The 27990-nt window shown below is 38.9% G+C and overlaps 2 protein-coding genes across 4 annotated transcripts in view; one reads left to right on the top strand and one right to left on the bottom strand.

The window, feature by feature from the left end:
* Positions 1-414: 414 nt before the first annotated feature.
* Positions 415-9738, bottom strand: LOC147243119 (very long chain fatty acid elongase 4-like). Its single transcript, XM_086189827.1, has 7 exons — positions 9467-9738; positions 7901-7992; positions 6611-6798; positions 5279-5359; positions 3340-3511; positions 2049-2176; positions 415-1716 (listed from the first exon to the last, which is right to left on the bottom strand). Exons 2-7 carry the CDS (start codon positions 7965-7967, stop codon positions 1435-1437), a joined length of 918 nt encoding a protein of 305 aa, XP_086045953.1. The 5' UTR covers positions 7968-7992; positions 9467-9738; the 3' UTR covers positions 415-1434.
* The window catches only part of LOC147243117 (inactive serine protease 35-like), a 68101-nt gene continuing 49849 nt past the window's right edge, over positions 9739-27990 (top strand). For 2 of the 3 annotated variants that reach the window (XM_086189818.1, XM_086189817.1), the window contains exons 1-2: positions 9780-9903; positions 9998-10108. The gene's annotated coding sequence lies outside the window, so the exon portion shown is untranslated. Of the gene's footprint in view, positions 9904-9997; positions 10109-27990 lie in introns of all 3 variants that reach the window. The other variant, XR_015110658.1, reaches the window with a different exon arrangement.

The raw sequence follows: 27990 nt of genomic DNA, 5'->3' as shown, positions 1-27990 counted from the left end.
ATGTCCGTTTTCTATTATTTGGTTAATTCCAGTTAAACATTTACTCATCCATACAGTTTCAGTGGAGACCTGATGGCAGATTAGTGAAGGCTTCTCTTCCAGTGACCTGCTTTCCTGGGTAACTCATGGAGTGACGTGGAAATAAGCTCTTTTGAAGCTAAAGCCAATTTACTCCCAAAGATTAGGGCAGATCTGTCTGGACAGGCCAAAGACAGCCTAGTTCTGGCCCTCTCACACACACCTGTAAGAGCCCTTTTCGTCCTGCAGATGAGGAAGCAGGGGAATGAGTAGAGAGAAGAAATGATCTGTAAAATCATGAATATTTGGGATTTACAATTGTTTCTGCAAATGCATGGCTATTCTCTAAGTCCTAGGAATCCGTACTCACAAACACAGACACACACACATAAGCTATCGGGTGCTGACACTGTCTTTATTTCTGTGTAAAATGAAATTACCATTTGTTTCCTTTAAAAAAAAAAGAAGCTCTTTATAGGATGAATTTCCCTTCAGTCCTACGTGGCAGTGAGACAATATTGAGCTGAACTTCAATCTCTTACTCTCGCAACTCAGCTACATCGCACAGCAAAAAGAAATAAATCATGAAGACCCACAAAAGATATGTAACGTAACAAAGATACCCACAAATTTGCATATATACTAAAGAACTGTCCCCGCCCACCCGAGTGTTTAAAACCAAGTTTTTAATTCACAATGAACACATAGGAAAGAGCGTTTGATTCTGTAAATGCAGCACGGATACAACAGTTCCAGACCGTAAAGATGTGAACAGTCCATGACAAGTTGGATTAGTAGATGTTTGAGATGAATTAAGACCAGCCTTTGTAATCTCTCATTAATCTCATATTGTAAATGACAAATGTGAGAACATCACAATGTCTTTAACCAAGTAATCCTTTGTCTAAACTTGTTTTTTTTTTTTTAATCTCTAGGTAAACAAAAAATTGGTATAAACCTCTGCACGTTTGTTGGTAACAGTTAAATTAATTCAAACTCTTTTAGAGTGCTATGAAATAAATAAGCATGTTTCAGACTATTTAAGCTTTCAAATAAAACTGTAATCCAGTGTACAAAAATTGGAGGTGAATTTTGGTTGGTAAGTTAGTGGATGCTGAGCAGTTTATAGGCCATTGAAAACATTTTTGGTTGTACTGAGGTCCAAAACAGCTGGACAGAAAAGAGTGAAGCCTACAAGATCAGCATTTTGATTTCCTTGATTTTAAAAAAACTGTAATGGAGACAACCAACAACCCTTTTCCTGTCAAAACCAGAACCCACAAACCCATAATGCATGTATCTGCAGGGATGGTTATCTGGCTGGAACTTCTCCAATTATCTCTTCCCTCCCTTTCCTTCTCTGGCCCTTAAAACTGTCCTCTCTCTGTTTATCACCAAACAAATTCTTTTCCACCTTTACTCCCTTTTTGCTCTTCCCTTCTTTTGCCTCTTTCCATTATCCTCCACTTCCTCCACTTTGCTGTGGCCGTTAGTGACAACAGACGTGCCGTTTGTGACAGGCTTGCCTCCCTTCTGCGTGGAGGAAGGTTTGCGTCGGTACGCGTGATAGTAAAAGTTGGCGAACAGGATGATGAAGGTGACAGCGTAGCCAATCAGAGCCCACTGCATCCATGCAGGGAAGGGACAGCCTGTGTAGAGGGAGTGGCCGGCGTGGCCGATGGTCACATGGAACTGGATCTGTTGGAAACAAAAATTGCGCAGTGAGTTATTTAACTCAAAAACAAGTCTGGAATATAATTATAGGAAAGTTTCAAAATGTAGAGCATTAAACCTCCTGATCTAATTTGCCCACAGATCTATCACATCATGGATTAGTTATGCCAGAAATCATAAAAAATGTGGAATAAATAACTGCAAATGTTGAAATACTGCCGTAAATACGCTAAGAAATCTGTCATTCTACAAATACATGTGATTTTACTTCTGCTTATCTGCTAACATTTGCATAAAATCCTTCATTTCAGTGTCCTGGAGTGATTACTACACTATAATGAAAAAGTGATCCCCACCATCTGAATGATGGTGAGGTATTTCTTCCACCAGAGGTACTTCTGCATCTGAGGTCCCAAGGCGGCCAGGCCATAGTAACCATACATGATGACATGGATGGAAGAGTTGATGGTCGCACCGAAAAAAGCTGCAGAGAGATTCGATTTGATCAAAGATGAATTCATGTAGCAGTCAAACCACGTATGACCTTGTGTACAAAATGAGATAAGACACCAATATGCATACATCATCTTACAGACACTGGCACACTGTGTTGAGACAGCAGAGGACTGCACTGGGATTGGGACTGCATCCGATGCAAATGTTGCAGGAGCAGAGCTTTAATTTTTTTTTTTTTGCAGCCAACCATAAAACAAACAATTAGGAAACCCAGGATTTAGGTAGTGCAAACCAGAATGACAGAGAAATGAGTCAGTAGTGGGCTGTTAGTTGACGTGCCACTTCATAGAATGATGGTAGGAGCTGACGCAGTGGGCGTGAAGCTGCTGCACACGAGGAACCAGAAGTCTGGTTCACATGGCTTCAGCGGCATCTGTGCTGAGCTGGAGGGGTTGAGGGTCATGCATCCAAGCATCCATGTTCTGGGACTTACAGAGCGCCACAGCAATGATGTATTTTTGTAGGCTAAACTGGAAGTCGGCGTCATCGCGAGCTTTTTTTACATTGGATTTTGGATTATTACCAATAACAGACTCAGTGGCAAACACATTTTGGAGTCTTGCATGTTTAGATTCACAAGTTTATTTCTAACAAATTAATGCCATTTTTTCACTTTTTGAATGCAATTGTTAGAAGTACAAAGCAAATGTAATGCTATGAACAAACTACACCACCTATGCATGACCTCAACATGATCTCAACCAGCTTTGGGCTTCTCCTGTTGTCAGTGTAATGACGTTTAATGTCTGCTAGTGTCCATAGTCTTGTTCAGCCACTTGTTGGCAACCTCAGCTTTTAAGACACCAACGGTTTCTATATTCATATATATTATTGATAAATTTTGAGCCAAAGAGCAAAACATGAAAAAAAAAAACCCAACCTCAAACTAGTGTGAACCACAGACATTATTTCAGGCTTTTAACTTAAAATCAGTAAAAAAAAAAATCCCCGAACTTGTGACAAGGTTACCTAAACTCATTTCTGTTTTTAGGACTCATTTCTATGCCACTCAGTCACATCTGTGCTGTGCACTGCATACATGGCACGAATGGCCAGAAAACCAACCAGCCAGGTTAAATACTGTCAACAACACACACTCTGATGACTCTTCCCCCTCTGCCTTTAACTCACATTGTCCACCGGGGACCCATTTGATGCCGATCCACCAGAGGATGAACATGGTGCAGTGATGGTAGACATGGAGGAAGCTGACCTGGTTGAATTTCTTCCTCAGGATGAAAAAGACTGTATCCAGGAATTCTATGCCTTTGGAAATGTAGTACCACCAAAGAGCAGATGCTATCTGAAGACAGGAAACAGGGCAGAGTCAGTGAGTCCCCTTGGTTCACTGCAGTGGATCACAGATGCCAACTACTACATGTGACAGTATCTGTTACGCCTTGTTTCCACATCTGGACGTCTGGTGTCTGTAATTTTGTACAGTGCACGGGGTGTGTGTGATGGAGACGTCTGCCAAACAGCCTGGGTGGAGTGGCTCATTAAGTCTGTTTTTCAACACACAGACGTGTGGAATATCTGCATGGAATAATTCAGAGAGCTGCTGAGAGAGCAAAAAGCCTGGTCTTTGGCTCACTTGTGTCATGTTAGCTTGTTTTAGCTAGTCTGCAATCTATCTGACCTTTGTGTAAAAATTGTGATTTTTTTTTAATGAACTTGGGGGGAAATACTTGACTAAAATTAATGGAAGGAGGAGCTTCATGAACACATCACTGAGGTTTACATCAGAAATGAAAGGACTCCAAATGGATTTATGGACCACAAACATTTGAATGTGGAAACAAAGTATCCTGGATTAAAGCTGTGAATGCAACATGCGGATATTTCACTGGCAATTCATGCAACTCAATTCCAATTCCTTCCTTCTGGTCAAAAACACTTGACAAAAGTATTGAAAAGAAGACTAATACGGAGAGACATTTTCGTTAGTTTCATAAGTTTAACATATACAGTTAACCAGGATGTATTCTACATTTCCTATATCCTGTTAAATACAATGTAACAGCGTTGCACGTTCATATAACGTTCATAAAAGTTTAAAACTATGAGCTAAGAGTTAGTAAAGCAATCCGTGCGGGGTTAGAGCTTGATTCTACTTTCACATCAAAGTCATTTCATCATGAATGTCTTCCTCCAGGTGACTGCTGTGACAGCATGTCAGGGCCACATAGTCCAGGTTCGCTACCTCTCAGCAGGCTTCAGGAATTTGGCTTATTTGGGGGAAGTGAGTTTTTAGGGAGGTGGGCCTCAAGAGAGACGAGCTAAAACGGCGAGTTTCAGATAGAGGAGGAACCGAGGGGCTGTATAAATGAGAAGATTTTAAAATATATTGTTTTTGAACTGTGAGTCTTTCAAAGCCACACTAGTGAAGTCCAAACATAAAAAAATAAGATTTTGATGTGGTTATTAGTTGGGTAATTAACCCTATTTGTAGAGATGTTTGAGTGGTTTCCAGTGGGTGAGCAACAGAAGTAAACAGCTTGTCTGAATTCAGTGTTTTATTTGTACTCTGTAGTGCAGATATCATATAAATATGGATCTAATGACATCATTGATCCTGAGCTAAAACTCCAAATAGAAGTGAAGTGAACCAAATAACGAGTAAATCGCACATTTCTCAGAGCTTCCCCTCTTCTTTCCTCCTTCTCTCTTGTTACACACACATTGACAAGACACCATACACAGAGCCGAGGCGGCTCTTATCCTTCGCTAATGCCATCATGAACGCACGGCCTAAAGGTAGACATGGGGGTGGAGCTTCAGGGTGGCGAGACCAATCTACTCCCACCTCTCTGGAGCACTAGCCACACCCACTTTGCACTGAATTCACTCCAGTTAAAATCTTTCAAGCTGCTGTGTTTCATCTTATTTAACCCCTACAAAAAAACGCAACACACCAAAATACAAATGAAACAAGAATCTTGAGCTTTATGTCAACAGGATTACAGCTTGGGATTTGCCAGTTTAAACCTCTTCTTCCCAGAGTCACTTAGAACTTGTGCAGTGCTTTGTGTTTCCATGCGTGCAAGTGTGTGTGTTGGGGGAGGCTCACCCTGACTTCATTGACATCATTGGAGTAGTTGACAGGTTGACAGAGGTAGCTGTACCCAGCTGCTCTAGAGCCTAGTAGGAGCTGAGGAGGAGAGAACAACACAGTCAGAAAGTCAGAGGCAAGCAAGAAGTCCTGTGGACTCACTAAACGTGAAGAATGCAAACAGGACACTTGCCACACTCCTATGACAACAGGACTCAACAAGGATTGTGTGAAATCAGATACTTTCGGAGAAATGCACGTTTTATCAACATGTCCTTTCAAATTAAAATCGGCAAATATAAGAAACAATAAAACATGCCAACTTTTGGGAAAAAATTGCTTTTTTGCCATCTTTCTCAGGGGCGGAAAATAATTCAGAAATAACTCTCTCCTCTGTCCGTGGATTAGACCACAGAGACCTTCTGACTGCTATAGAGCTTAGCACAATGCTTGGTGGTAGATGTGCAAGCATAGCTCAGTTAAAAGTCATCAAATACTCTCGTCTCCGAAATGGCCTGCAATACTGGAACTAAAAATGTGTCAGACTTTTGCTATGAAATAACAGTTTAAAATTGTGAGATATTGTAATTTTAGAACCAGACCAACAGCTGGAACTACTTTCCTGAAATAAACAAAGAGGCTACGTGCAGTCATTTCACACAACACCTCAAAACTTCGGCCAACAAATCAAATATTTCTTGATGATTTACAACGAATCCTAAAATTTTGTAGGAGAGTATGGAGATGATAGCTTCATAAAAACCAACATCCTTAACCTTAATTATTTGACAACTTTCGACAGAGGAATGCTCAGCTAACACTTCCCATTGACCACCATCAACTGTGCTAAGCTAACACAGCTCACATAGAGGAGTGATGGTGTCAAACTTGTTTTCTGTCTCTGGTGGAAAATATTCAAATTTCCTCAAAAGCTGGCATGTTCTGTATGTTTCACAACTTTATTCTAGAATCAGTGCTCTATTCTGAATAATACTCATACTGCTGCAGCTTAGACTTGCACTTGAGGGAATATATCAAAGAACAAAGCAGACACTTTGTGCAATTCACCAAAAAAGAATTAATCACATTCACAAGTCCTTAAAGACCACCACACAAAGTCAAATGTTCAAAAGATTAAAAGTCATAACGAAGCATAAACTCAAAGTAATTGTTCGCTGTCTTCTCACTGAATATTAGATGCATCAAATACAGTCTAGACTCTAGTGTGCCTGTCTGTACAGCCTCCTTAGTCAGTCAGTCTTGCCACACACGTGCCAGATGTTATGAGCATGATTAATGGAACAGTGAAAAGTGATAGCCTCAAACAACAGTAGCTGCACTGACTCTGACCTCTTTGGCGATGTAGAAGTTCAGGACCACCATGCTGAAGTTGTAGACTATGAGGGTCTTCCTGAGAGTATAGGGCTGGCGGTCCTGCATGTATCTAGGCCCTGCCCACAGGAAGAGCAGGTACAGGCAGCTGATGGCCAGAGTGGGGAAGGGCGATGACATCATTAGCCAGTTTTCCACCCTCTTGTCTGGAGGAAGATGTGAGGATGACATTGAAATGACAGATGCAGATGGAGTAGTACAAACACACACACACAGACACACACACACGAGCGCACACATGTGTATTGTCCCATGAACATTGTCTCTTACTAGGCATGCAGGATTTGAGCAATAAGACCGTTTAAAAAAAAAAAAGTCCCATATGCACAATAATATCTAAATCATGCTACAGTTTAAAGTGACTTAAAACAACACAGTTTGTTACACAAATCATGTGTTGCTCTCTCCAGATTGTGCTGGTTGCATCGAGAGATGGTTTTCTTAATGTGGTCAAAATAAGTTCTTCTTCAACCCGCTGAAACCCCAAAGCTGCAGGTGAATTTGAAAGGCATGCTTCCTGTCAGTATAACGGCTCATTTTACACTATTTCATATTACCAGAAGCAATGGCTTTTGAACGATTCAGATTTCTTGAAGTTGTTTCAAAACAAAAAATAAACAAATCCAAGCCTGAAAATCAGATTATTCTTCAAAATCTGTTTTTTAGTCTGTGTTTCATTTTAAATTTTGCCAAAAAATATATAATTTACATGATTAATATCCTGAAAAAAAACCCACAAAATTCTACACTCCGCACAGCAACTGGGAAGCTGTGGCTGACTTAGCAGAGACCAGCAGGCATGTGACAAAAAATTCAGTGAATATCTGGCTGAACTGAGTTGTAAGATGTGTTAACAATGGAAATGTAGTTTTGGTTTTTCCTTATGACATTACATTGTAATAAAGCATTAGGAACAATTTGAGTTTGCTAGTCTTCAAGCCATGAATGTGTTGTTCCCACGCAAGATTTAATACTGCAGTGAAACCAAGGAAATATCAATAATCGATGATAAATCTCTAGTAGTTTTTTCCCCCCACAGTTACCTATGTAAGTGGTAAATTACAATTTATTACCAAGATATTTAATTTATCATGTCAATTTAGAATGTGATGACACAAATAATCCATGCACCACATTTACAAACTGTATTTTTTCCCCCCAAGTGATGAGAGAGCAAACTAAAACAGCAGCATTAATGGGAGCATGCTGCTCTTGTGTGCTTTTCAAACGTAATATATATCCCCTTACCTGCTATAGTAAGGCTCCATTTGTAAAATTCTACCGAGTCATTCACCAGATGTGTTACAACCTCCATGGCGCTGCCTTTGCTCTTGATTACTCTGTGGCATTGGGAGAGAGAGAAAGTCAGAGAGACGCCCAAATTAAATTACAGACCATAGGAAACCTATCAGTGTAACTGGTAGCATGAGGGGCTACGCTAAGTCATCATTTAGTCATCTAATACATGTGATTTTGCAGTCATGGAGTATACGTGACTCATAACCAATGCAGTATTTTCCACTGTATTTCTGCCATTACAGGACCCCCCAAAAAAAGACAAAACTCTTTGTACTTCGAAAAACTACAGAAGCATTGCTCCCCATGATGATAATGCACTTATAACAAACTTATGATTGCTAGCCAGTCACAACAGTTTGAGATGATTGTGGGAAACAGGATGGCAGATAATGGGTTTTCTCTGTTCCTGACACTATTTTCTCTCTGTCTCATCTTACCACTTACATAACAGTTGGACAGACATTCAGATAGATGAACAGAAAGGTTCCTTTATTGATCTCTTCAGTGTAAATTTGACATTTATAAATATAACTTCCACTGATCCCAGACAAATATGAAACACACAATTAACTTTAATGATTAAAAAATGAAAATATACTGAGATAGACACCTCGTTGACATTTATTACGTAACAAACGTCTTATATGCACCTGTGTGTGTCTTTATTAATCCATAATTAATCAGATGCTCCAGATCAGCTTCATGAATTAACTGCTGTGTGTTCAGTATCCACAGACAGGAAAGTGGTGTGCAATTCACAGCAATATGCAGGGTGGACGACTTTACAGGACTTGACATGGAACCCCCCTCCCCACACACACGTACACGCACACACTCTCATGGGTTTAGTTCGGATGTAGCGGGCCGCAGTCAGAGCGGGTTAACCGGGTTTGTGCGCACACAAAAAGACAGAGGCGCATGTGTCAGCAGGTTTCGCTCGGTCCGCTCAAGAGGCTTAAATTCAATTGATCAACGAGCTTAGATGAGGCCTAAGTACAAATGCCCAACGACCCACAAGCCCGCTGATGGTTATCTGCCTGCTATGCCACAGCAGATAAAGCCTTATGTTGAAAATGCGCATTATAAACTATTAGGATAATAGAATTAATGCAATAGTCCTATCATAAGATTGCACAAAAAAGGAGGAACTACCTGCAGCAAATAATACTAATAATTATAATAATAATAATAATAATAACAATGTTCTGTTTTTAAAAAGGATTTCAATGAGATGGAGTTAGGAACCAAGCATGCTGTAACAGGTGGTCGGCAGAAAATAATTACAAGCGAATGACGTAGCACTTAACTTATAACGGTGGCCACTCAAATATTGATTTTTGTCATTGGACAAAGGGTTGCACTCTTCTGTACCTTCATAATGAAAATATTTCTCAGAATATGCCTATAAACCGGATATTAGCTGCTCCTCCTATTAAATACTGAAAATACTTGAAAAAACAACAACAAACCAGCAAAATTATCCTAAACCACGCCAGGAATGATATAACTACTTACCTCCTCGATATTTAAAAGCGTGTAATGACATCCGGTGCAATTTGATGCACAACTCCTCTCGGTTACGGCTCCGCGTCTCTCCTGTTGTCACCTAATCAGCTTCTACGCCTCTCCTGTTACACTTCGACATTAAACTGCAATTTGGCAAGAAACTAGACAAGGCAAGTGAAAATGTCTACGGCTAAGATAGGCTAATTATGCATTCGCTCCGCGCCGGCAGCTCAGCCGCATCATCTTCTCACAATCTCCTGGACGCCTAGAAGCCTGACGTTAGTGCGCATGCGTGAGCTCACAGGCTAGTCTCCCCTGTGTGCGCGTGCGCGGCTGTCTGGCCCTGGCTTCCCTCCGTCCAGGAAGCGGTATTTCATGTCGTCCCGGCGTGTATAAAGAACAGTGAAAAGCGAAGAAATTAACACATATACACGATAACACCAACGGTGAGGACTTTTAGAGGTTGTCTCAGTCCAAAATGTATGACTATATTCTATATACGCTGAACGTCTTGTATCCTGACATTCCTTCCAACTTTAGCCCGCTAGATGGTGGTCTTTAGCTAGCATTGGATCCCAAAACTACCAGCTATCAACAGCTTCCCTGCCTTTGAAGAGATATGGGATTTCCTGGAGGGAATCCTCTGCCTCAGTAAGTCAGCAGTTGCATTTTTTATTTTTTTTTCTAAAGCTATAAGCTTCTTAACTCCCTTCCACTGAATTGATATTTCTGCACGTCACTGACAGGAGACGTGTAACTTTCAAACGCTTCAGTGCTATGAGCTCATAGTGTCATACGCGTCCTTGTTTTCTCCACATTTTATGTCAAAGCATGGGCTGGATTTTGTTATGTTTTAGCTGCTGAATAATGTCAGAAGCTTCCATCGTCCCATCCTTTTTTAATGAAATTAATGTGTCTGTAATTTTGATTTTCCATGGGATAGCTTCTGTGACAGATCCAGGTGGACTGTGCTAACCTAGTTCAAAGATTGCTGCTAGCGTCCAAAACAGTAACACGGGGGAGGTTGCTATGTGCTCTGTGTGTGTGTCTGTCTGTTTCTGTGCGTGGGTTCTGCTGATTAATTCGCTTTGTGGGGCCTTAACTTGTGGGGTCTGGCGTGCTTTGTGGGGCAGAAGTGATGGGGAGTTAAATGGCTCTTTGAAGGTTTAGACTTGGTTTTAGGGTCAGGGTTAGGTTGTGGCTAGGCTAAGGGTCAGCGTTAGTGTGTGTGTATATGTGCACATTTGCCTCTGAATGAAGCCCAGCTTGTGAAGACAGTCCCGTTTTATGCCCATTCTAATCCTTTTAGGGCTGCTACCTAGAAAACACTTTCCATGAATAATTCTCAATGGGAGATTATGTATGGCAGAAACAAGAATTTCAGAAAGGAGTTGTTTATTCAGGTAAAATTTACTCCACCTTTAATTTCAATTCATGACTGCAAATGCACTGCAATTAACATACTTTGAGCTTTTCCTCGAGCAACCAGAAACCACCACATCTATCTGACTGACAAGCATCCTCTGCATCTGAGGAGGTTGGAGCAGTTTTTGTAGGTCACTTAGGCTATTTGTAGACTATTAGTTTTGTCATTACAAAAACAAAAAGAAAATCCTCCATTTTTTTTGATAGAGTGGACAAACTAACTGTTTGGATTTATGAATCGAGTCTGTGTGTATGTGTGTGTGAGGTGTAGTTTTTTAAAATTTGATTAATATTCTGCCGTTGTCACCTGCCTGAGTTCTTTTTTTCTAGCCCTGTAGTTCTGCTTTTGAAACATAAAAGTGATATAGAAATACACAGATGCACTCACAAAACTCTCTCTGTGTGGTCCTAACAATTTGGTTTGGAAGATTATGAATGTGGTAAATGGAGAATGCGAAGAAGACGCGCTGTCAGTTGTTCAATGAGAAATGTTATGCCGACTGGTCTTAGATCAGCCACATGAGTGTAACCTGGAGTGGTTGGGTTGGCTACAGATTTCAGGCTGAATAAATACACTTAATATTAGAACGTGCCTCAAAAGAGTGTAATGACTCTTGGCTGGAAAATAAGTGCCACTGTGTTGTGGCAGATGAGCTTTGTGGCGTGGCAGATTGAGGGGTGCAGTTTGGATTTGCTGCATGCAGCACCAGTGGGAGATGTATGTGTTTGGAATTTTGGAAAAGTGAAGATATCAGTATTGCACAATAGAAATGATTACTGTGAAGTAATCTATCTATATATATGTATTTTTTTTTTCCAATTTATGAGAATATATTGTATAAGGTGCTTGATGCATAATGTAGTCAGAAATCATGGAGGTTCCCATAGGAGTGACATGGACTCCTGGTGTATTGTATGGATTTATGGACCCAAGGGAAGTGTATGTGGAAATGAGGGATGAAAGAAAGGTCAGAAGAATTAATTTGATAAGGCAGTTTCTTTTGTTTATTTGATAGGGACATCCATGTCTGTAGGTAAAGATAAACAACGTAAATGCAGTGGAGTAAGCAAGAATACTGATTTACATCTGCAGTCCTGAGACTGGTAATAAGAATAAAATAAAAGAAATACAAGTAGCAAATGTAAAACCGTAAAGTACATATTGTCAAAAATAATTCTTGAATACTTAATTGCTTCTCATATCTGTTAACATAGAATCCTCTAAAATGTTTTGGACCACATGAATCTGCTAGCTATACTGGTGATTCAACTTCCGGTTTTTATATTTCCTATTTTCTGTAACTTGTCTCTTTCTGTCTCTTCGTTTCAGTCTTTTCTACACTCTTAACTTCAGCTTCGACCTGTATGGTGAATTTTTATGTCTTATAAATTCTGTTTATCTAATCACATTTGCTATTGATTAGTGCATTTTCAAAGGGGGTAAACATACACAAATCCAACTCGACAACTGCAATTGAGTGAATCCATCTCCTTCCAGCCCCTGGAGCATTCATCAGAGATATATTAACACATGATTTATGCAAGAACACACAGTGCACAAACCACCAAATCTGTAAGGGAAATTTCCCTCTGAAGGGCACATTCACAGCCAACCAGCTGGGACGTGCCATTTTCCACATACCTCTGGAACGGAACGCAGCTTCAAAAAAGCCTTTTGGGAAATACCACTTTTAGAAAACATTCTCCGACTAAGCGGGTAATTTCTTTCACACGGTGCTCCTGTGACTGGGATACTTAGCATACTAGTCAAAGTCTTGCAGCATGAAGTATCAGTTATTCCATCATTTTACAACACAAGATGATACATACACATCTGCAAATTACTGTTATCACATCATCCTTCCCACAAGAGGGTTGGGTGGATTTTTTTTTTTTTTTTTTTTAACGTGTTTCAGACGAAGAACAGAATGGATTAAGTCGGAAACTCAGTTTCAGCATGTGTGGCCAGGAAATAACAGATTTAAAGAGAGTTGGCCCTTCAAGTGTGTATATAGCTTTCTCAGTAGTTTCTCTGAGTACATGTGCTGTAGGTATGTCTGTGGGTGCATCCATGTGTGAAATATGAAATTCTCTGTCAGATTATGACCGCACTGCACAGTTCATAATCGCTGCATTTTAAGTCTGTATTTGGATTTTAGATGAAGAAATTTATAGTTTTCATACAGAGTGGCATAGGAAGGAGTCCCATTGCCCAGAAATATGTTTTTGGTTCAGTGCCTGAAAGATCCATAGTTGACACAGACATAAGGTATTGTATAAAATTTTCTTTGTCATAAAATATATCAGTAAGTACTAAACTTGTGAATTTTAAAGCTATTTATGCATCTTAAGAGTGGGAGTTGCGAACAATGGCTTAAGTGCTATCAGGCTGAAAAACAGAGGAAAATGCTAAACTAGGTCAGGTGGCATTGAAGTTGTGCGTCTGTGGTGTGGTTAGTTTATAGCAAGAAGTAAGCTATGTACTATATTTTTGAGGAATATCCATCCGGATAAAACTGTAAGTCTCATAAACTTTGCTTCACTGTTTGGATTATTTTCAGCAATAATGTAACCACTGGTGATTTCCAGGTTGGCCTACAAAAATATGTCATCCCTGTGGCACTCCTTACAAGCAGAGTGCAGCCACATTTGTACCTATAATTAGCACATTAACTACAGTGTCTGGAATTGCATCTAACTGCTATGTGTTGTGGCCTTGTATTCTGAATCAAGTCTGTTCCATTAGAGCCTTTTCATGTTGTTTTAATTGAAAACTCATAAGTATCAGCCATTTAACTGGCTTCATTTAGTAGCTGCTGATCTCTCTCTCTCTCTCTCTCTCTCTCTCTCTCTCTTTCTTGCTGTCTATAGTGGCTCACTAGATGTGGCATTAAGCCACAGTTTGTGCCATTTTGAGAATTTCTTTTACTGCTTCTCATAAAACCAGGATTTCAGATGCACGCATACATATGTACTCCACATGTACTCTCCCACACATTCAGTGTATGTGTGAAGGAACACCCCTGTTGAAATGTGTCACCCTCTTGCAGAAAGTACCTAACACAGGACAGGACTGACAACAGACCCCCACTTTCTTTCTTTCTTACTGTGGTAGAGGTAGTCTTTACTAAATCAGTTTCGGTACATGGCTCCTGCTGAAGCATCATCTAATCATTACAGCTTGATAATATGAACCAGAGTTCTAGAGAGGCAAAGATTAGATATAAGATGACAATCCTCTGGTAACATAGCAGCAATTATCATCATTCAGGGCAGGCCAACCAACCATATAATTTAGTGAAAAATGGTGAGTAATTATCCTCAGTAATGCAACAAAGAGCAGAATGGTTAACTCAGTCTTATTGTGGATTTATAAAAGAACAGTTTAAGAGGCCGAGATCCATCTTTTGTTAGGCCTGTGACTAACAGGGTTTATAGTCGGTCAATGTCTGGCCATTGGTAAGTGGCTGTGGCCCTCATCTTTGCGGTGTCTACTGCACATTGGCAATAGTCGTTGGCTTTCTTGGTCAATTCAGCATGTCGAATAGGCTGGCGTAGGCTGCGGGTGAGAGAAATCACTCTTATTGGCAGGATAAATTTTTATGATCTTTCAGCGATGCAGGTTAGTAAAAACTGAAGTGAGCAAAGCAGGAAAGCATGCACAAAATGTTCAATTTGATCCTATCCTAGAATCCCTGACAACAACAGTGCCAACTTTTTCCACATATTTCAAGATGTAGCTATTTTACAAAAGTGAGTGAACGGTATAGAAATCTAGGCACCCTGCATTGTTTCTATCTGCAGGCTGAGGTGTCCTGTTTCATTCTTAGTAATGATTATAGATCACCGTCACCTCCTGCTGTAACCTCCTCTCTCACAGGCACAGCATATAAACGTTTACCATAAGCTGAAGTCTTCTTGTGTATGTGTTCTTGTGTTATTGTGCAAATTTTGGGCCATGATGTAAGCTAATTGAGGCACTGCCTCTGCCTTAATTTGCTTTAGTTCTTTGACATTGTCTTGGGTTCTCTTAACACATAGAGATTGAATCGAATTCAATTGGAATGAATGCAGCCATGATACCAGTGCTTTAAGAGTTCAGTGTGACTGGAAAGATGTGACGGGGGTGTTTGTTTTTGTTGTTTCTGTTTTATTCATGGTATTCTCCTAGCAATTAAACAGAAAGACAAAGAAAGGGGGCCTCAAAAGACTCAAGATTTTTTATTTCTGGTTTTCATGCTCCTGGGCTATATGAAAACCTAAAAGAATTGCACTTTCCAACAGCAGGTAGCTCAATTTCCATGCATAATGGCACTGTGATACACTACTGCACACTCTATGTTCAGCAAATGTGGTATGCATACTAACTGGATATTTTAAACCCGCTTATATTAGTATGTAGTATGGATCTGGGACAGCATTAGTTCTAGGTAGACGCTGCAGGTATAGCTGTCTGTAGTTAATCCTCTGCCTGAGAGCGCTCAAAGCCTCTCAGCACTGTCATGTTCTGTTAATGCTAATCTGAACTGGACGCACTGCCAAGGGGCTGACCCACTGCCTGCGACCCTGCCACAGCCGAGGTCAGAGTCTGACGTCACTCAGAAAGGCAGGTTGACCTGTGCCAGTGCTCTGACCTGTGATTACCACCAGTAACCCAGGTTTGAATTGCCAAAGAACTTTATTTGGTGTAGTTTTTGGATGTATACTATCATTATTTCCAGATGTCAAAGGTATGAAGGAGGGGACATTTTTTAGGTTTTAAATGTATAAATATATTCGTATGCAAGGAGTAATAAATGAACTTGGCTTGCTTTAAAGTAAATATGGATGTTAAACATAACCTCCAAAAGAAAGTACTCTAGATAAACTGTGAATTCCAAGAGAAAGCAGATATCCACTGTTTATTCTGCTGCTGCAGCACAAGAACTGTCAGCTTTGTTTTATACTGCCTGCTTGAAAACATACATAGAACAGGGAAAAACACTTAAATTTAGGATGTATGCTCCTCTCTCTGCAGCCACTTATGAAAAGGCAGTCAGTCAATGTAATGGGCATAAATCTAAAACAGGTTCTTGTTTAAGGGAGGAATTCAATTGTTTGAGCGGGACAGAAATAAAAAAGGAAACTGCCGCTTCTGTTTTACAGTATAGTCCATGTGTGCACAGGATAGAACAGGTATGTGGGGTCTTTGTTTCCGACATATGCTGCTGGAAACTTGTGTTCTTTACTGAACAGGCCACACATTTCACATTTTACACCACAGTTTATGTCTGTGGTAGCGATACATCAAGGTGGAGTATTATTACCCCAGATAGCTCTCTGTGTCCTTATATGAGCTTTATTGCCTTGAAATTGAAAAAAAAAAGCAGCTCAACAATCTCTTATTACAAAGAGTTAAGTTTTGATTATCTCTATGGCTAATTACTCAATTTATTATGGGTTTATGTGTTTGAAATTAGTCAATGGACTCTGGGATGGGTCATTGTACCAATTTGAATTTGATAACAAATTTGTATACATTTTTTAAGTTGATACCACAGCAAAAGACAAGACTTCTGAGTTTTCAAACAAGTTTTATTAAATTTCAGGGTTTTATATTATAGTGCATTTGAATGACCAAACCAGTTGTGTGATACATCTATTCTTCCTCTAGCGATTTACTGGCTAACCTCCTCCTGAGAACGACTAACTCACCTTTTACTCCTCTTCTAAAATCTGTGATTGCGGGCGTCCAGGTAGTGCAGTAGTCTTTTACATTGCCTGCCAACCTGTGTTGCTTCGGGCTTAGTTGGGCATCCATACAGACAGAACTGGCTGTGTCTGCAGCTGGGAAACTGGAAGAGGGTACATGTCCTGGTCGCAGCACGGCTGGCTCCTCTGGTTAATTTGTGAGGTGGGTGAAAGTCCTTCTGTTTTGTTGTTGTGGGGCAAGCTTGTGTAAACTTTACTTATTTGTCTTCTTCACGGAAATTACTGTCTTTTAAGAAGTCAGTCATTTCGGGACTTAAAGAGTTTAATGGCAGAAAATGTTTGAGAAGGTCAGATGAGAAGGTCCATGTTTATTAGTCAATTTTATGCATATATATATGTATGTGTGTATATATATATATATATATATATATATATATATATATATATATATATATATATATATATATATATATAGTGTGAGACTACTTCTTTCACAACTTTTACAACTTTGCATGTTTACTTTACCCCAAAACTCTTTTTTTTTCTTGAAAATAAACAGTTGCATTACTATTTTGGGATTCCAGAATACAGAAAGTATTTAGTTTAATAAGATAATGTCATAATGACGTCCCATTGAACAAATCACAACAAGGGCAAAAATGTCCATATTTAGAGTGGTTAAAAAAAAAAGAAGTGATTATTTGGAGTTCTAGCAACAGAACAGACGCTGGTTTGAGCCTCACTTCCTGGTGTCCGGTACTGTGTTGAAGTGTCCTTGAGCAAGATACTGAAATCCCAATTGCTCACAATGAGTAGGTTGGCACCTTACTTGGCAGCCTCTACCATCAATTTGTTAATTAGTGTGTGTGTGTGTGTGTGTGTGTGTGTGTGTGTGTGTGTGTGTGTGTGTGTGTGTGATTGAATGAGATGACATTGAAAGCGTTGAGTACTGCTAAGATAGCAAGAAGCAATATAGAAACTAGTCCATTTACCATTTACAATTAGCTTCAGACTAAAGACTGGTTCTTCCTGCTTTCTGGAGTCACAACGAAGCAATGCAGTTGTCGAAAAATGCCTTTTGGAGCTCAAGATACCTATTTGTGAGTATTTGAAAGTCCAAAAAATATTTCTAGAAGTATAACTTCAAGTTGTTGCATATCTGTCACATAACTTTCCCTTTGATTGTCGTAATTGAGGACACCACATTAAGGTATTCTGTGTGTATGCATGTGAGGATGACTTGATACCTAAATGTGGTGAATTCATTCCAGGTCACATGAACTCGTGCTGCACAGAGTTTGTGTCTGAGTGGAAAATGACTGGTCACACACAACTAAACGACTGTTCTAAGTGACACTGAGAGTGAAAATTGGTGAAATATTCACTGTCTGACTCATTCACACGCCATCTCCCAACTCACACTTGCTAATGCTGCGTAACTAAGTTTTGTGAAATAGTTCCTCATAGTTTTTGTGTAATCGTCGACAGATAGATGCACAAAAAATTCCACTAGTAATGTGAAAACCTTTGTTGATCACATTACCTCTTGGTGGAGGAAATAAGGTTAAGCTATCAAAGGAGCTTTGTGAGTAAGCAATTTTATGTTTAAAATCATGTTGAAAGTGCATATTCTTACACTTTCCAGTGCAAGATCTGACATGAGGCAATATCTATCCACATACCATATGTCAGCCTGCACTGTTTCGAGACATTTCTTATCATCCATAAGGATAAGCTTTAATGGCAAGACGCCAAATGTGCAAATACGCTAAAGTTTTCATATTTCATTCTGTTTGCCTCTACATCAGAGTCCAAAACAACTAAAAATGTGAGAAGAGTAAAGCCAAAAATACAATTAGCACCAAAGGATTATCACATTTTCTGTTTTCCTCCAGGGAATTTTTCAAGCTGGGCACATATGTTTGCATGGCCTCTCGGAGGAACTAATGAAATTCTGGTGGTCAAAGCTCACTGTGACTGTACAAAACATGTTTTTAGCGATAACTCTTAAATTTGCATGATGATTATGACACAGTTTTATTCAATTAAATGAGGGATTACATTTATTACTCTAAAAGACAGATCAACAATGAGACATCATCCAACAAAAGCTTATTGAATTCCACCTTAATAACAACTTTAGGTAATGATTATGACTTCAGTTTGATCAAAAAAAGAAACAATTCTTTGATTTAATTTCTATAAAGTCTGTACAGTTTGGAGAAAAGTGTAACTGGACTAGTTTGCAGAGTCAGATTTTCGGTTCTTTCCGTTGTTGCTCCACCCCCAAAGTTGTGATGTGTGTGAATCTTTATGTGAGCGTGTGTTGCATATTTTCATGTCTGTTGCCAGCTGGTTGACAAACCTCATTCCACCATAACTCTTTTGTACATTCAATAAATCTGTCTTGTAATGTTTAATGAGAGACTAAGTAACACTAATCGCTCATTTTAATTACATAGATATGTATGTTAATGGGATATTTCCTGTCCTAGCTAATCAAAATGCTGTTATGAATTTGTGACTGTGGAAAAGGGAATTGCACTGCATTGAATATCATGGTTTTAATTTTATCTTTATAGGATAGTCAAATTAACAGTAAAGGAAGTCTGAAAAGCTGTGAGGGATTTTATTTCTTGCTGAGACTGTGACATTTGCTGAGATTAAGTACCTCTGAAGCTCACTAAATAACATGTTCCATTTTAGTTTGGATAAAACCAAGTTGTGGTTTTTTGGGAGATTATCTGCAGAACTATTTCTTGGCAGGAAACCGGTGGTGACTTGTGGGGGCTGAACCACAAAGCCGGATTTTGGGGTTAACTTGGGTATTCACACATTGGGTTTTGTTTTTGTCCACTTGCGTTCTTGTCTTTGACTGCAATAACTGTCTAACGTAAGCCCATGTTATGGATTTAAGCTCTAAAGAAGAATGACAGTTTGCTTGTTAGCGATGTGGGCCTGTGGTTCTACATGGTTGCAGTTGGTCATCTGGTCCCAACACTGAAGGATAGCTGGATTGGGGAAACCTGGGTTGTCTGAAAATGATAACAATGCTAACTAAAACATACCTCTGCATAAAACCTCTTTGTTACAAGTCCCTGGAAATGTTTGCTCTTCAATGAACTAAATTAATTTTCTGTTAAGGTGCTATAAGAACATTTTCTTTATACCTCTGACCTGACGACTCATTATTGTTTACATTATTGATAACTAAGGAATGCCCCAAAGGAATGTCTTCAAATTTGGCACAGACATCTACTGGGAATCTAGAATGAACTGAAAACATTTTGCACAAAATTTAAGGCCACTGTCACCTGACATCACAAGAATGTCTTGAGGAAACTTCCTCAATTGTTATATAGACTCAAGGATGAACTACAAAGATTTGATTGTCGAAAGTCAAGGTCCTTGTGGCAGGCACGTATCCTGGAGGCATACATCCACAGTGCAGTATTTCTAGTTATTTGTGTACAGGCCCATGCAAGCTGTTTCCTGTTTCCAGGCTTTGTGCTAAGATAAGCTGATTTGCTGTGTAGAAATTTAAAGTTCAAATAAACTAAAAAGTCAAAACCACATTAGCATTAATGCTAATAGCTATCCACTAATGCCTTTAAAAAGGGGTCAAATGGAGTAAATGTTTCCAAACAGCTAAAAGTACTGAATTGTCTCATACTAGCAAGTGGATGCCAATTAGTCTTGCATATGGACAGAAAACCCCAGGAGCACAACTCATGTTTTTAAAAACAGGTGGAAGAAATTATTTATGAAAGACAAATGCTCGTGGAAAAAAATGGTTTGCCGAGACATCACATCAGGATTTTGTCTCTGCATGGATTCATATGTAATGGACATTTCAAAAAGAGACAACACGAAGATGCAGGAAATGCATGTGTGCATGTGTGATATGAGCTTTTATTAACAGTATTAAGTATGAAAACACGTTTAGTCAATTTCTAGTCAATTAATACTTCAGTGAATACTTTTTTTGGACACCAATACAAACTCTAAAAATGAAGCAGACTTTTCAAACCTTGCTTAGCAAACAGTGGTGCACTTATTTGGGGATCCGATTTTAATTTGCCTGCTGAGATGTTTTTGAAATGACAAACAATAGGTACAGTTATATCCAAGAGGCTCATTAGTGGAAAACAACAGAAATGGAATTCTAAAGTGGTGCACTTTCTTCAAAGGGTTCACAAGCAAGTCTTTTGGAACAGTAGAAGTTTAAATTGGAAACGAGCATGTGTGTAATAGATGTCACTCTCTCATTCTTTCTTCCAAACACTCAATCACGCTGTCACAACGTTTGCCAATACCATTCCCAATAGAATATTGATTAGGCACGAGATATCTGGAGCACACAACTGTCATTATGGATCGTTAAATGATTGGTGTTGTGAAATGAACTTCTTTTTCCTGAGGATGTAGGACAACTTGCAGTGATTGTGATACAATTTGAAGACTTGACAGCATTTTCAAATTTATTTGATAATGTTAAACAATAGGAATATTTTCTTACCAAATTTTTAAAACTGAGGACTGTTTCAAAATTGTTTAAAATGTTTGAACTTATTTGACACAGAGCAGAGATTAATACGCCCAAGGGGAGATATTTGGCACTGCCTGGAATATTTTACACATGTCAGCAAAATTTCATGAATACCGAGATCCAGATGACTCTGCCGGCGACACAAGATGCCCTTAAGGTCTTCACTCAAAATATCAAGGGCAAAGAGATTTCTGTTAAAGAGGAGGACATAAAACCACATGCCCACATACCCACACACACAGACACACATGCACACCATCCAGCCACTCCTTTGAGCATCCTGTGGGATGAATCATCTCCGGGGTCTGATGTGGTTAACGACAACCAGTGTTTCCATGTTTGCTCAGATTCCGCCCTGACAACCTCAAGGGACATTGATAGGTTCAGAAGCTGGATTAAGCTGAGTCATCACAGTTTCCGTCATTCCCACAATTCTTCCTGTGGTTGCCCAATAAACGAAGCTATCTTTCAAAACTGAGCCCCCCCTTGTAAGAAATAAGCAAATGCTAACCAGCAGTCATATTAACCATACTAGCTGTCTCGTAAGCCGTGAAATGAATGTGTCATTGCTCAGGATTGAGAGTAAAGAGGACGTTGACTGCCAGATCCGTTTGGTAGATCCATTTGACATCAGCAGTAATGCCGATGTAGAAAGAGCTGAGCCTGATGGCAAAGCTCTCGACTTAGCATCAATGAATGTTCCGACATTCACCTATGGTCAACAGCTTTGTGCTGCAACCAAATCGTGAGGACGAGGATACATACCAGAATTAGTTTCCTCCATATGGTGGCTGGGATTGATTAGTCTTAGGCTTGGGTGATGAGGAAAGCTGCTGCTTCTTTGCGCTATCATGACTATCGCCTCTTGAGGCACTACAAGGTGGTAGCTGGCTAGTTTCTGTACGTGTAGCGCTTTCAAAAACAGGCGACTCAGGTGTGCATTTGTGAATTTTTCATTCCCTCTACCTCAATTCCATAAAGTGTGAATAAATGGTAAATGGACTCAATTTTATATAGCGCTTTTCTACCTTAGCGGCACTCAAAGCGCTTTACAGTGTCATCTCATTCACCCATTCACACACACACTCACACACTGATGGTGGAGGCTACCATGCAAGGCGCCAACCTACTCATCAGGAGCAATTATGGGTTCAGTATCTTGCTCAAGGACACTTCGACATGGTCACCGGGATCGGGGATCGAACCAGCAACCCTTCGGTTGCTAGACGGCCACTCTACCCCTGAGCCATGTCGCCCATGCGACTAAATCTATGCTTGTATTTATACCATGTTGCTGAAAACAGCTAGCTTAGCAATTTAACTTAGTATAAAAATAAGATAGATTATATATAATACTATACTTTATGAACATCTATCTATTTATCTATCAATGTATCTAAATATGTACGCTATATATGTACGCTATATATGTATATATATATATGTATGTGTGTGTATATATATATATATATATATATATATATATATACAGTATATATATATTGTGTGTGTGTGTATATATATGTATATATATATATACAGTATATATATATTTGTGTGTGTATATAAATTTAAAATGATCTGTCAATTTTATGTATTTTTCTTGAGAACAAGCAAGTAGATTCCATAAATGATACCATTATTGTACTATATCATAATTTACATAAGTACACAAAGATCACAAAATGATTTTTTAAACAAATAACTGATATATAATGTAACAGATAATCTGAATAAAGATGCACACATAAAGAGTAACAAATCAAAATAGTTGCTGTATAAAATGAATGGCCTTTGAAGTTTTACTAAAAATTGCACTTTAATTTGAAACTGCTTTTGACTTAACCAGACACTTTGTCACATATTGTTATTTAAACCTAAATTATTCAATTATTACAGACACCTATAAAAATTGTGCACATCATTGAGTTTCCAGTCCACTTTTTCCTGCCCTTTTCTTGTGATTTTCTCTTCCACCAACGCATGCACAAAACCACACATGCTGGCACACGTGGGAATGTCTGGAAGAGATTGTGCTAAAATAAGAGATGATTGAATGCATTGCAGATGTATGCTGTCACTGACATTTCTTTATTCTCCCTGATAATGCACCAGCCCAACCGTGATATATGCACAAAAGAGTGAAGACCATGACTTTTTGAACCACACTTCAAAGCAATTCAGGGCATTTTCCTCAGACTCTTGAATATTTGTTTTTATTTTGTTTATCTACAAATATGCATTTTCAAAACCCATTACCGATCCCTGCTAAAGATAAGACCATTCTTTGTTTGATCAGTCAGAGGAGCATGTTGCCAGGCAGTAATTTCATGGCAAAAATGTGTGGGAAGTTAGCAATAATATTCTATGTAGTTTGGCTTTATCTAGAAAGTAGTCCATCCATACTGGTACCAGTGACAAACACTTGACCTCTATCTTCTGCCTCGTATTTTTTTAGTTTTTCCAGAAACTGTTTGAAATCAGGCTGAGCCTGCACCTTTTTTTTTGTACCATGTAGAGCTTAGTAATACAGTCTGCCTCATCTAGTAATACCAGAACACACATCAAGCACTCAGTTTTGAAATGAGAACCAGATGAAGCATACTGAACAAATAAAATGGTCAAGAACATCAGAATCATCACTCTTTTGTTGTTGTTTTTTTTTGTTTTGTTTTTTGTTTTGTTTTTTTCGGTGAACTGGATCACCAAGATGGTCCAAGGTTACAAATTTGTGGTGTTCCTTTTGAGTATAGCTGACCTGAGGCAAGTAGTGTTTGCCCAAGGTTATAAATTTGTGGTGTTCCTTTCAAGTATAGCCGACCTGAGGCAAGTAGTGTTGCACTGGATGTGTTACACAGATGAGAAGCCTTGAACTGAAATGTAGCGTGCAGCTGAAAAGAAAAGATAATATATGTTCAGTTTTATTTATTTATGTTTTTGCCTTTTATCCTCAAGATAACATTTACACGGTAAGACACTTATACTGTTCATCAAAGTAAGTAATAAAGGTAAAGTTCTCGCTGGCCGTAAATAATTATTTTTATACTTACATATGGCTGAACAAATTGTGACCACGTGCTGAAGGAGGGCAAAGGCAAAGATTTATGTTATTAATGATTCTGTGTGCACAGAATATGTGGGGGTGTTGGGATATTTTCTTCAAATGCATGAAAAAAAAGCCTGATGGAAGCATTCATACACGCATAGATTAATTAATTAATTCCATCTTTATTTATACTCGGGAAGGCCATTGAGGTTGCCCCCATTTACAACGATGTTGAGTGTGCAGACACTGTTGAAAATTATGGCAATTTAAAACAAACCACAGACATGAATACAAGGACATGACTAATAAGTCTAAATAAATTATGAGAAGCAATTGCTTCAAAAGCAGATTTGAACAGCAAATAGAAACATTAACGTCACAAATCTTTTCATATGTTAAAAGCAAATTAAAGTTGTATGTGTGAAGTGGAAGATTTGTTGTCATTTTTGTGAAGATCAGATTTGAAGATGAATATGTTGGTAGTTAATTGAATGTTTAACATGATTTGATTGATGATTCATGATTTTACAATTTATCTGTCATATATGTATATATATGTGTGTATATATGTATGTATGTACATATATGTCTGTATGTATATATATGTATGTATATGCATCGTTTATATATAATGCACATGTGTGTACATAAATGTGTATGTGACTGCTTACTGCTGTTGTGTTAGTTTTGCTTGAGATTTATCTCCGTTGCCCACCTTTGATAAAGTTACAGTGAAGGAAAATGTGTTTACATTGATATTAACCAGTGTTTTCATTATATCAGAATATTAAAGTATTCCATACATTTTTTCAGGATACAGCAGTCAGAGGCACATAAGATGTTTTCTTCTTCAGTGACTTCTTTGGGAGCTTAGATGATAAACCTATCACTGAAGCTAATGTGACTGGGTTCAGGATGATGACCAGTCCAATAACGAAGTTATTTAAGATGGAAGATCACCCATAATAGCTTCGAAAGCTAATTTAGGTCACGTCTTTTGCCAGAAATGAAGTGCGTGATGTTTAGCTTTTTGTATGCAGGGCAGTCTCAAGAGGAGTTACCCCCCCATTCACATGAGAGCAAAACTTACTGTTTTTCTTCTCCTTGAACTTGAGACTGTTGGTTTTGATTAATTTTGAAATATACTTATGCTTTTAAAAGAAGAAACTTTAATTTGAACATGCCTTTATAAATTATACGTATGATCTGTTACATTGTACACGTTATTTGACTAGACTTAGGATGACCAAGATTTATGATCATTTAAGGTCAAGTAAAGACTACAAATAAAAAGTAACCCCCCCCCCCCCTCCCCCAAAATTCGGAAATGTGTCGCTGTTCACAATATGCAGCTGCATAATAAAAATGTCGGCGTCAACTGAAATTTACATCCATCTTAATGTTTGGTTACAAGTTTATGGGCCCTTCTGTTTTGATGACATTTTAGTTTGTTTTGAAATGGTCACATCTCATAAACATAAATTACTGTAAACGTGGAACACACAAGTAAACGAGACACGATCAGTGGTCCGCATCTGCCAGGAGTATCGGCCAAATGTAGCATGCTCATCCTCGCACCATTCTTCCCCCACTGCTCCCTGCTCGCCAGTGGAATATTAAAAAGTCATATGGGGATATAAGACTGTAAAAATCCATAAGCCAATATGGCTGCCACAAGAAGTAGCAATAACAACCAAAAACAATACAGACTGGACCACATTGAAAATATTTGAAGTTTCATAGGATACAGTTAAATTCTTCTTCAGTTACAGTGTGGACAGAAACAGTGAGTGAAAATGGCAATGGATACAAGGTTAAAAACATTGCAGAGCGAAACATATTTCAGTGGATACAATAACTGTATTGTTTTGCACAAATAGGGATAAATATGACTATTCGTCATTCTTCTCTTCTCCTAAGCGGGCTCACAGATATTTTAATAGTTTTATTATCTGCAGGAGTGTTTTCATCCCCCACTGTGGAAAATGGCTTAGCGATGATTTCAGTGTATTCATGGTTCAGAGTTTTTTTTCACGGCTTCAAAAGCTGAAGTGGAAAAATAGGAGTTTCTGCCTTCTAGACCATAGATCATCTTTTATTCACTCACATCTTTCATGTCTGGTAGGTAAAACTAGCTCATCTTCAATCTTCACTTTTCTTTGGCGATCTTTTCCTCCCTTCCACTTGCTGAAGGAAAGTAATCAGTTAAATCAAGACAGGATTTAATTTCCTTCTCTTTCCATCTTTTCAAGTTAGAAGTTTTCCATGGCTGTAGTACAGCATGCACACTCAATACATAACAAACTCACTATGGCAGGCAGCTTTTTACTGACTGAGGGGTGTTTTATCTGCATAATGTGCATGGGTTTGTGACGTCATTAATAAAGCATTGTGTCCTTGGGACTGTGGTACAGTTATGGTTTGGGTCAATACCTTTTTGGAAATGTTTCCTCTTGGTGAAATCGCCTACATCTCAGGAATTATTGTTGAGGAATTACACCATAACCACTGCCGCCGCGATTAAAGTAACATGAACATTAACAATCTATCAGGAGGAGAGAAAGGCCGGGTGAGGTAGAGAGGAAAAGAGGCAGTTTCCAACCAACGTTCATGTCAGTAATGAGACTCAAGTATCTGAAACATTTTTCCTGGACAATCTGAGATAAATGCAGCTCCAAACCTGCTCCAAACCTGATTATCGTCTTCCTCCCATTCCCTGAGAAAGCTGGGAACTGTAAAAGAAGCATCAAAGAATATCATTCCTAATGCAATAACACTCTTGAGTTATAAGCAATAAAGAAGCTTTTATCCAATAAGCACACAAGAAAATTCTGTATAAATTTCTACCCTTGAAACAAAACATTCAGTTTCATTACATACTATAAGTTAAGTCTTTCTCACCCTGTATTACCTTTGTCCTCGCTATCACCCCCTCTCTGTTTCCCCCTCTCTGTCTTGCTTTGTCCCCTTTCCCCCCTCGCTCTCCCCAGATGTCTGCTCACCAGCTGCGCTCAGATGGCTGAGAGGAGCAGACAGGATGGGTTTTAGAGAGCATGCACATACGCAAACACCCACAGACACACGCGCGCACGCGCACACACACACACACACACACACACACACACATGCATGCAAACACACACACAGTCTCCCAGAGTGACCTGCTATAGCAGGGATCTGGGACATTTGTCCCTACGTTTCAAGATTTCTCTCTGTTCTCATTTTTCCACCTCTTTTCACTGTCCATGACCGCATCAATATGAAACAGATGCCCCTAACTCACAAGTGACTTCACACAAACATGGGCTATGGTCGGAGAAGGTCAGGAATTTGGCTGTTTCTTTGCTCTAATCGGATTAGTTTTGTGACTAATATGAAAGTGATTAAACTGCAGCTTTTGGCACAGAAGAATGAGTAATGCTTGTGTTAGAAAAAAGGCTTTTTTTCATGTTTCATTAGTTTTTTTCTCCATTTCTTAAAATTAAATGATTATTTCAAAAGCTTGTGATATATAGTATAGACAGATTTTTGGGGTTTGGAAACTTTGTGGGTGCGTTTGCATTCAAAAGGGGAAAAAAGATGCTTTGGTCAGCACTCACGGGATTATTGACCTATATTTCCTTAAGTTGGACCCACTGGGGGGTTGTAAGAAGCAGATGGGGTTGCAAGATGATCCCAAGAAATCAACTAAGATTAAAAGGAATAATAAAATGCCTTAATTGTTTTTAGAGATAAAACTAGTATGATTACTCCGAGGAAAAATTGAAGTTTAATTTTTAGATTCAATTCCGATGATTTAAGAAATTGTCAGATGCATAAATA

The sequence above is a fragment of the Aulostomus chinensis genome, chromosome 20 (assembly GCF_037954235.1).
Source record: "Aulostomus chinensis isolate RoL2024-O1b breed Wild chromosome 20, RoL_Achi_v1.0, whole genome shotgun sequence".
NCBI classification, from domain to species: Eukaryota; Metazoa; Chordata; class Actinopteri; order Syngnathiformes; family Aulostomidae; genus Aulostomus; species Aulostomus chinensis.
The sequence above is the reverse complement of the archived record's forward strand: the minus strand, read 5'-3'. Positions and strand labels throughout refer to the sequence as shown.

Coding starts and splice junctions, on each gene's coding strand:
- LOC147243119 (XM_086189827.1), bottom strand. CDS start 7,967: ATGGAGGTTGTAACACATCTGGTGAATGACTCGGTAGAATTTTACAAA. Junction 2,177..3,339: donor ATGGGTCCCCGGTGGACAAT/GTGAGTTAAAGG, acceptor ATCTCTCTGCAG/CTTTTTTCGGTGCGACCATC. Junction 1,717..2,048: donor ACCTCACCATCATTCAGATG/GTGGGGATCACT, acceptor TGTTTCCAACAG/ATCCAGTTCCATGTGACCAT.